The 10,846-nt window shown below is 35.1% G+C and overlaps 1 protein-coding gene across 4 annotated transcripts in view; it reads right to left on the reverse strand.

Moving 5' to 3' along the window:
• Positions 1-1,537: 1,537 nt before the first annotated feature.
• The window catches only part of TAFA2 (TAFA chemokine like family member 2), a 181,754-nt gene continuing 172,445 nt past the window's right edge, over positions 1,538-10,846 (reverse strand). For all 4 annotated transcript variants that reach the window (XR_008966056.1, XR_008966054.1, XR_008966055.1 and 1 more), the window contains one exon: positions 1,538-6,834. Coding sequence is in view for 1 of the 4 variants with exons in the window: in XM_057376862.1 (XP_057232845.1) it covers positions 6,823-6,834 (12 nt within the window). In the remaining 3 variants the exon portion in view is untranslated. The remainder of the gene's footprint in view (positions 6,835-10,846) is intronic.

The following is a 10,846-nucleotide window of genomic DNA, read 5'->3' on the forward strand; positions in this document are numbered from 1 at the left end:
CTCTCTTCTTTTTAAAAGGCAGCAACCTAGATGSGCAGGGTGGACATATCAGACATTTTTAAGGCCTGAAAGGCCACACTGTAACAGATGTCCACACAGTTTCTCTATGTCCTTGTATTGATCTAACATTTGATTCAGCTCCATGTAATAACCTGTCAGAAGTGTTTCTCTAGGAGCTGAGCAACAATGATGTTTGCACAAATATTTCTCTGGAAACACTTCCTGTGCTTCTCTAGGTGAYAGGCCATATTTACCAGCCACTGCAATAAGGTCATAGTGCTTCCAGACGTCAGTCTAAAGGGAAGCTCCTGGTAGTGCCCACCTCGACTACAGGTGACTGTTGAAACTAGTTTCATGGTATGTCTTGAGTAAAAAAAATAACAGAAAAAAATTACCAAAAAACAGGAAAGAGTCCTAAGTGTAACTAAAAAAGCATCACAAACATCAATGTATAATACTCTGAATTCATGTGTGATCAGCTTATTTTTTGCTGTATTTTTATAGAGGATAAATAATTAATTGATAATATTCTGTAGTCATTAAAACAGCTCTGCACTGGATATGATCCCCATCCATTAGTGAGCTGAGCTGGATGAAAGAAACACTAACACTTTTTTTGTGGAACAGGGACACGGTGTTCGTCAAAGACATTATCTTGACACTGAAATCACAAAACCATTGCCAAAGGCTTGATCCCACCAACAGACTTGTATGGGTGAAACTTCTGCTCATTCCTATTTGCAAAAAGACCTTAGTTATAGTTTAACCAAATATTTGTAAAAATGTAGGAAATACAGGGTTGACCTCAAATTACRAACAAAATTCCCACTATTATCCCTAAAGCCAGGTTTTAAGCCACCATYTAGAAGTGGATTTAAATGCACTGAGGTAACAGCTCCATAAATGACAATTTTCTTATGAAGTGCAAAGACAGAGTTTGAACTTTCTCTGCTAAGTTTGCCTGTGCACAGAGGTCTTTTATAATATAAATTTAAATACACAATCTGTTTTATAATGTTTTCCATCATCTCTCTTCTCCATATGTTCTCCCACTAGGAATCTAATGAGTTCTACGTATGAGGGATGACAAGGGAATATGCCTGAGAAATAATTCCAGCAATTATGGCATATGGAGGCATTGTTTTTGAGTCACTTTTGCCATGAACATTAGGCAGAGCATCTGGGDCCAAATTATGTCTACCTGCCCATGGACATTATCAAAATCATCATCTTCCATTTGTAAATTCTGCTGAGGTAATCTGGCATACAGAGAGAACCATTTTATCAGCTTTATGATCAGAGAGCATATTGAAACACAGTCCATTTACAGTTAGGAAAAAAGGCTTCTCTTTAGAAAGAATAGTTTAAGTTGGAAACTATTTTAAGATAAAATTATAGAAACACATCATCTCTCTTCCCTCTTCTGTTCAGTTCCAGGCCACTATTTATTAAAAAAAWATTCTCATCATTACTGGAGTTTTGTAAGAACTAACTGGATCCTAGGACAAGAGAAAATGACCAAAGAAAAATGAAAATAAGAACAAAAAGATGCACAAACTCTGAATCAGTAATGGTAAGGATTATATTCTCTTTACTCAAATATGACAAGGCATTGGTAATTAATCATAAGGAGGAATCACTGAAAAAACCTACTTTGCATGGAGATACAGTAACTAAAGTAGTGCACATTTTTAAGTTCTGGTTTAAATACTAAGACATAAGGCTGGAAAATTCAAGTACAGTTTTTGTCACGTTTGTTATGACAGTAAGGAGAAAAGAGATCAAGAGATTCAACCAATATGCTCATATGGAGTAAACTGGCAACTCCACATATGCCTCATACTCAAGAAAAATGTCTCACCAATGTGCATAACATAAGTATTTTTACATATTGTTTTCCCAGCTGTGCAGTTGAAGCACTGAAAGCCATAAATCCCAAGCTACAGTGTCCTTAAGTTAACTCAATGTTTTAGCAGAAAAAWGAATGTCCCTGCTGTTATAGTGGATCTAAACCAAATTTTACATATTACTGTTATGAATATAAACATAATTTAAAGAGCTAACATAGAACTTTTACAGTTAGGGTTACACATAAGCAATAATATTCCTACAATACAAAATATTTATTTAATTTATTTGGGAAATAAAATAGTTTTCAGAACTGAAAGCCAGATTTATTTCAAGTCTTTGAATCCCATATTGATGGAATTAGTGATATTTAATCAAGAGAATCTATTATCAAGGAATAACTGGATTTCACTTCCCATTGCTATACAGATTGACCTGCCTACTTGCAAGGAGACAGTGAAAATAGAGAGAAATTTGTTTAACCATTAACCTGCAAAGGGACAAGTGAACTTTAATGAATTTTAATGAATTTACTCAATCAGAATTTCTAAACAAAATGCTGAAAATTCTGCATTTGAAGGCCTTATCCAAACTACACTGAAAGCACCACTGTGCCTTGCCATTTTTGTCATCTGGCTTTGGAGCAAATCCCAGAGACACAAGACAGACCTTTCCACCACCCCAAGAACAGGGGGGTACTGCTGTCACCCCCAGAGCCTCAGGCTCAGGATCATCGATGACTGCACCCCAGTGCTCACAAGMTGGATCCTCTTCCCCAAAACTGACACGGTGATGAAACCACACTACAGTGGTTTGACTCTCCTGGTATTCTCTTCACCGCAGTCTGATAAAGAACTGCCACTCCCTCACACAAGAGTCTCCAATGTCACCATCAATGGCCCTCCTGCCAGATGGTATTAAGTTAGTTTCAAATAAAGAGACATTGGCAACACTTGTTATCTCACCTGTCAAAATTAAGTTTTGGGAAATTCAACCTTTTCATACACTATTTCTCCTAATTACCACATAAGCAGTACAGATGAATACAGCAGATACAAATACAATACCCATAGTTTTGCTAAAATATTTGTAATGACCGTCTGCAAAGTAGTGTCCAAAGTTACATAACCTCTAACAGAAACAAGATCAAAGATTTAATCTGGAAATATTTGCTCATTGTATGAAAGAACAAATGGAAAAGTTTATCAGGGTACAAACTGTGTTATAAAGACAAACAAAGTGATTGAGTAGTTCTTATTATTCAATTTAATACCACTGAATCCATGGGAAATTGTTTAATGGCATCAGATTGTTCAGGTGCAATAGGTCTGATGCAGAGCTATCTAACTTTTGGCAAAAAGAAACTGGAGATTAGGGCAACACTTCTCTGTTGCCCTATCAAAACGTTTGTTGCAAATCAAAACTGTGCTCATTTTCCTTGCCAATATCTTGGTTAACAACAGATGTGTAAAATTTGAGGCATGAAGGAGGAGGCAGTAAATCAACAGAAAAGGATGCCAATTGCATATTTCTGTTACGTTGTTACAGACTTTCATGCATTACCTGGAAATTATAAGAGCCAGCTGTACAATTATAACAAGCAAAAAAATTCCCCGAATATATTTTTATGAAACCTAACAAAGTAAAGAGATATATATCAGATTTTTTACTTTCAAAATAAATGTATCTGATGTGCTGTGAAAACATATAGATCCTAAACAGAGCTGCACTGGTTTGGTGAAGTAATCTAATGCTACACCAGTAATGTTTTTAAGCTGTTAGGAGAGCAGAGGAGCCAAGATTTAAAAGATACAGGATAAGTAAAAAAACTGAAAATGTATAGCACGGTAGGTGAATTTATAGGTAGTAACAGTGGTATCTGCAACAGTGCTGTTTTAAAAGTTAACATTCATTATGACCAATATACCAGATACAACCAAGATCTAGACTTGTTTTATAAGCTGTATTTYAGATTTATTTGTTCTGATATGGATATTTTTTTCATTAAATTCACATAAGGATTTTCTTTTGTGCTTTTTTGAATTGATCCAATCCATTTAATTGTGAAAGGYATGAACAAAGCAGTGATTTTTCTTTCCTTATCAATGCACTATCATTTGGAACTGCAGAATTGGAATGCATATTCTGCAGTTCAGAGTTCTTGATGATTACTGAATCCAAAGGGCAACATGGATTTCCCTCTGATCATGCCTGAATATTTTTGTAATTAGATTAAATAATCCAGGAAGTAGTGTATAAGGAATCAGTTATTAAGCAATTCACAAGCCTACAAGATGAATGCACATAGCTGATCCAGTCAGCTGTATTCCATTYTCAAAGGAGCACTAAACTGGCACAGTGGAAACCTGAACTGTGGTTCCCAGCTTGCTTCAGAGTGCACAGCCAGATCTGGTAAACTTGCTTTATTCCCTTTTTCTTTTAAACAGTTCCACAAATTAACCTGAAACATTACTTTACCAGGATTGTCTACCATGTCTTGCTGCTACTTAAAATATCTAAGCGATAATTTTTCAGGATTCATATTTTGTGAAGAAAAAGAAAATTTATTAAGTCTGACCTGAAAACATCAGTACACCCAATAGAATTTGCCATAGGTATCAGTTCTTTTCAAAAAGAACCTTTCAAAGTGGTAGGAGATATTCTTGGGTCTATTGAAGAAATATATAGTTAACATAACCTTTGAGATTCTTATTCACTAAAARATTATTTTGTTCCATATATAAACAGAATAGATCTCCAAAGTGCACATCCATACAGGGAACTCTATTTTATATTACAATTTTATTCACTTGCTATGAATAGTCACAACATTAATCTACTGCAGATAATCTACTCAGTATATTTGAAAATCCACTTATTTTCATTTATTGGTATGCATGTGTTACACTTGTTTATAATACAGTATTTTCAGCGCTTTTTAAGAACAAGGAAACAAAGGAAACAAGTCTTGAGAAGCATGATAGATTTTCGACCAAAGAGAGGCCATATTCAGATTTTACAAAACAGCACGTTTACACTTTGCACTGTCCCAGACAACCTCTTTAAGATACTACCTTCTGTCCTGAATGTGTTAGCACAAACCCATATAATACTAATCCATCCTAAAATACCAAGATACCTAGTTTCTGCTACAAATGGTTTATTCTAATTAAATTTTAATCAGAAAATAAGATCTTTTTCTGCCAATATATATTTTTTTTTATTTTCCAGCAGAATGATAGAATATACTTTTCAGTTTTATTCCCAGCAGTCATTTATTTTATTTAAGCTCTCCTTTGCAATAATACAGCAGAGGTAATGAAATGGTTTTTGAACAGCAGGGGCTACAGTGACAGGCAGAGCACTCCAGGGTGTTCATCCATCATGGAACTTAATATATAACTAAACTAGCCATGTCAGTGTCTTGTAATGATAAAATAATTTCCCTCTATTTCCTTTTTTCTTTTTCTTTTTTTTTTCTTTTTATTTGCTGTGTCTGGTAACTGCACAGGACTTAAATAAGCTTACCTCTATGTATTTTTGACTACCATTAAGTGTGTGTGGATTTCATTTCAATTCACCAAAGCATACAGTCAGAACTCCCTCTAGTCAGTATGTTTATGCAGTGTCAGTAAAAGGAATTACCAAATTTCTTCTGTATCAACATTACAGATGGTACAATATACATTAAATGSAGTATAAAATTATACATTCTGTAATAACTTAGAAAAAATTTCAGAGATGCTTAAGGCCTTTAAATATTGAGGATTTTTTTCATGTAACAGCACATCGCAAAGTTCAAGAATTTCTAACAAAACAAAACCAAAAAAAATTACACTTTTGCGAGGGTCAGATCTGAACTGGATGACTGTAAGCAAGCAAAATACCCATGAAGTGTAAATCTGGGAGAGCACTAGGACTTTTTTCCTTTATAGCAAACAAACTGAGCAGACATCTACATAAGCATCCATCAGTACTTAGGTACAGGCAAGAGATTTTATTTTTCAATAAAAAGACAAAAAATCTGAATGATTACCATCCAATAACATAATTGCAAATCTCATTTACATCCCTGCCTATGTTTATAAAAAAGGGATGAAATACTGTAATTGACTGCTTACCATGAATTTAAACGAATTAAAGGTTAGGAAAGTAAAGTACATACTGGGAACACCCATTTCCTTCAAACTAAATGGAAATGTGTATCTTAAAGATATAAAATGCCTTATAATGGAAGTGGTAATTGAGTTTTGACCACTACTTTCTTTAACTGTTAAGCCGCAGTAGTTGGTTAGCCTTAGGGAAACATGTCAACCTGACTATACATTCTAATATGACTGATGTATTCAGATAACTATTACTTGTCAACAATAATTATTAACAATGGATATATAATTCCATTCCTATAACAAAGCAACTTCAAGATGTTGAAATATGTACCTTTGAGAGCTGCAAGATTAGAACACAAATAAAAATGTCTAAAACTGCGCCATGCCAAAGGACAATTTCTGCAACAGAAATTTAATTAAAGCATTGTGCAGTTCCACCAGCAATCTGAACTGTGGACCAGGGATCRTTTTTGAGTGAAGGATCCAATACATTTCAGAAGTTGACTTCATCAAGAAGAAAAGCCTCTGATCTGCAACGGAGAACCCAAAAGTTTGCTGCTCTTCTGCACCTTTAGAATATCAGCTCTTGATTACAGCTGCAAATTCCTCAACAAGTGCAATTTTACAAGTGTACACAGTTCAATCAGTTGAAATATTTGTGACACAGAAGTTCAAAATAACTTTCCAGTAGTTTTGATTTCAAGTCTGTTGCTGATTACAAGCCAGGTTCTCATTGAAACAATTGATTCTGCTGAAGGATACACCCCAGCAGTACAAAATTTCACTTCAAGGATTGCCTGGAGGGATGAAATTCTTATGTGTTGTATTTATTATCAGCCTTGAGACTGGCTTGATTTGTCTTCAGCTATCGGGTTACCTGTAAAGAAAAAGAAAATCAGAAAATCAAAACTGGACATAGCAAATCTACTTCTGAGATACTGGAAACTGAGACTGAAATGTAAGATCTCTGTCCAGCAAAGCTCTTCCAATTGTTTTTAAATAAGTGAATATATCCCAATGATATTAGATGGCATTGCTCCCCAATTTAAATTGTGTGTTTAAGTGCTTTGTGGGAATAGGATTTGACAAGGAGAAATCGAAATGTGACCATGCCTAAAAATATAATAAAATCCCAAATTACCAACCCACCAATCTCTGTTTTCTGTTATTCTTTTTTTATTGTTTTTAAGAATTCTGTATGGTAACAACTATGCTTTTAAAATGTTAGCCATYGAGTATACAGTAATTGATAGTGGAGCTGTATTCTTCCATTCTTTGCATGCCTCTTTACAACACASTCATAAAATCATGGAATCATTTAGGTTTGAAAAGCCAATGTCCTGTTAAAGGCTTAATACATCTTAGCAAGCAATAATCACTTAGTGGAGAAACAGTGGAGAAATCCACGCACATGTTAAAAAGAGATAGAAACCCTGTTATTCACAAAGTAAAAATTACCAAGGATTTAATTTAGAGTGGTTTCACCCAGCCTAACATTGAAGAGTGAAACTGAAGGACCACAGAAAAAGAGAAAAGCATTTCACAATAATTGAACTTTCTCTGTAACTTATTTGGATTTTAAACTTTAAAAGAAAAAAAATCTCTCATATCAAAGAAACATAACTTTGAGGAATATTTCTGCTGTGTCAGTGAATACAATTAATCGTCATGTAACCTTTAATACCAAATTGTGTCAGGGGACAACTTCCTGATGCTTGAGGAACAACTCATTGGAATGGTCACAACACTTTATGACATCAAGGGGCATATGCTTTTCATTTTGATCACAGAGAGAAGGGTCACACTCCTCTAATGATGAAACATTCTTTTGCCCTCAGCAAAAATGTTTGCATACAGCTCATCGGCTCTGCAGAGCATAAACGTGGAACAAACAGAATATTAAACAGACTGTTCAAGGAGTTCATTACTTCAGTATGCCATCTCCACTGAGTTGTTTCTAGGAACTGCACTTAAGGCAATAATAAAATTGTGCTTCATGATTTTTATGATACATGGGTTTATTTATTACACTACTTTTATTTGGCTTTGCTCTTGCTGTTGGAAACAGCCTCATGTGGCCGCTTCTAAAGTGGAAGATTGCCTGAAAAAATAATAAAGAATTAATTTAAAAGTCAGGCAACATATTTCCATGTCCTGCACCAAAACTCAAAAGGCTGACGCACCATTTTATTGTTACCTATTTTTTGCTTTATTGTAACAAGCTGGAATTCTACTCATAGAGCAGGTGCCACTGAGCTACACAATGTAAAATACATATCTTCTGATACTATCCACAGGTGGATTTTTATTAGCTTCATTTGCAATATATGTCTATATATCTATATCTATGTCTACCTATCTATGTGCCCAGTAAAAAGCCACTAAGGTAAATCAGACACAGGAGCATCTTCATTTGAGGAAAGGTGAGAGCACTGCAACCGTTCAGTCTGGAGAAGAGGGGGTTCAGGGGGGATCTCATCAATGAGTACAAACACGTGACAAGAGAGTGCTAAGAAAATGGAGCCAGGCTCTTTTCAAGTGGTGTGAGCAGCAGGACAAGAGGCAATGAGAACAAACAAACACAGGCAGTTTCCTTTCAGGAAAAACTGAGCTCTAGCACAGATTGCCCAGGGAAATTGTGGGCTGCATTCCTGAAGATATTCAAAAGCTGCCTGGTCCTGGGCAGCTGGCATTACATGGGTCTGCTTGAGCCAGGGGTGGCACTTCCAGAGCTCCCTTCCAACCTCAACTATCCTGACATATACAATACAATATGATGTATTATTTCTGTCACACCCAGCTCTGCCACACATGGGCGAAGGTGATCAACTGCAGCTAGCAAAAAGAGTAGCTTTGCACATACATGWATTCTCAGTTGCATGGCTATTTGGAAGTGCAAATGTACTTTCAGTCACACAAAACCAGTAAAAACATAACCTTCAGGCCTAGCTGCACCTCCCACCTAAATCTACAATACTGTGGTRGAAATATCCCTATGAAAGCAACATATGCAGTCACATAAATTACGTAGTTGATTAAAATGAGAAAAAAAGGAGATAGCCATTCAAATTTCTGCTCTATATCAGGTCACTGACATACATATATATACATATAGTGGTCCACATTTGCTTCTATGTGATACTTGTTATGTGCAAGCATAGATTGCACACCAACATAAATGGAAGTTATATATATATATACACCAGACACATCAGGGAGTGAATATACCTCTTGGTTGTTAAAGGCAGTTTCACAGACAAGCAATGAAATTTTAGCTAATGTCTAGTGATGGTATTCCCAGAAATGCTTAATTTTGGATATTGTAAATGCTCTTTGATTTAAGTGTCTGGGAAGTAAGGTATTAAGGTATTATGCCAAAGGCCTTTATAGGAAAAGAGGGTCCAATAACAGTATGTGTCTGATCTTTAAAATCCTTGGAGAGCAGTAACTCCCTGAACAGGTGCAAATCAAGTCTAATCAGGTTTTCAGTTAATAATTAATACATATGGAAAATTAAAAATACAAAAGAAAAAAGGACATGAARCCTTTAGCATTCTAGGTGTAGATTTGAATTAATTTGTTCATTCTCAGAACACAATTACTCCCTTTGTACTAATAAAATTTTTCACATCGTTGTTATATCATAAATACACCACATTAGATTCTCTTCACTTTCTTGTCCTAAATGTGCAATTAAAGCATAATTACTCTGCAGTTGCAGACTTTTAAATTTAAATTAGTGAGTGGCTGCTGTAAATTGGCTGTAATTGTATGTGGACTCACTTGTTTTATTTTAACACAACAATATATAATTAAATGCACCTGAAGATTTCCACATTATTCTGCTCACTAAATGTTCAGAACAAACTCAATCTTTGGGTAAAACATTTTTGCCAGGGTAACACAGAATGGACCAGAGATTAAAATATCTCCTGACATCATATTAGAAAAACCAGCCTCAAGAGGATTTTCTGGACAACCTCCATTCCAGTGCTGCTCACAACGGAAAAAAATATCCTCACTTGCGAAATCCACACAGTGGATGAATAAAGCAGATAATATTGTTATTTCATAAGAATAGATTCTCAATAAAACTCAAGTATGATACTTTTTCTCAGGACTTTCTTCTGCCTTAGAAGAGGAAGGAAAATCAAGACTATAGGATGTAAAGAATGGCTGAGTGAATTTTCCCTGAATAGTAAAGCACTKCTCCCTAAATTCAACCACCTAAGCATCAAAGCTACAGAATCACAATTAGGTACTAAAAATCTTCTGTTTCTTCAGAGAAAAATATATATCACTAATCATGTGCTAAGTACAGAATAGCTTACATCCAAAATTAGGCATAAAATTAATTATTATTTAATAATGTTAGAATAAAATAGATAATACATGATATATTGAAATTAAGTRTGGACTGGGACATTTCCTAATACAACGTATGCATTACTATTTTTTGACTGGCAGCTTTTTGATTTCTTTTTGTGCTGATCATAAATCATACAAAAAATCCATATTGAAAACTAGGTCTTGAGTTTGCAAATTCAAGCATTTGAAAGTTAGCAACTTGCTTTTTTATGTGGCCCCTTGCAATTTATTTTTTCTCTTTTCCATCATGCACAGTAAAGAAGAGACTTTAGTGGGTGGGGAGAGTTAGAGAGAAGCCAAGACCATGTATCAATGTAAGTGCAGAAAAGGGACAATTTTTAAGCCAATGTGTCTTCCTTCCATAGTTCATCCCACATGGTTGGACTCCCTGTTCTAGGTTTTCTCCAAAGAAACAGAAATAAACCAATACTGGAGGTTTCCTTTTTAACTGGAACTGTTCCATCAACTATATAGGCATGTGTGTGGTCATAGCCTGTGTCAGCTGAGTATTCTTTTCTTTT

The sequence above is a fragment of the Malurus melanocephalus genome, unplaced genomic scaffold (assembly GCF_030028575.1).
Source record: "Malurus melanocephalus ecotype Western Australia unplaced genomic scaffold, MMel_1.1 scaffold_10, whole genome shotgun sequence".
Lineage (NCBI taxonomy): Eukaryota > Metazoa > Chordata > Aves > Passeriformes > Maluridae > Malurus > Malurus melanocephalus.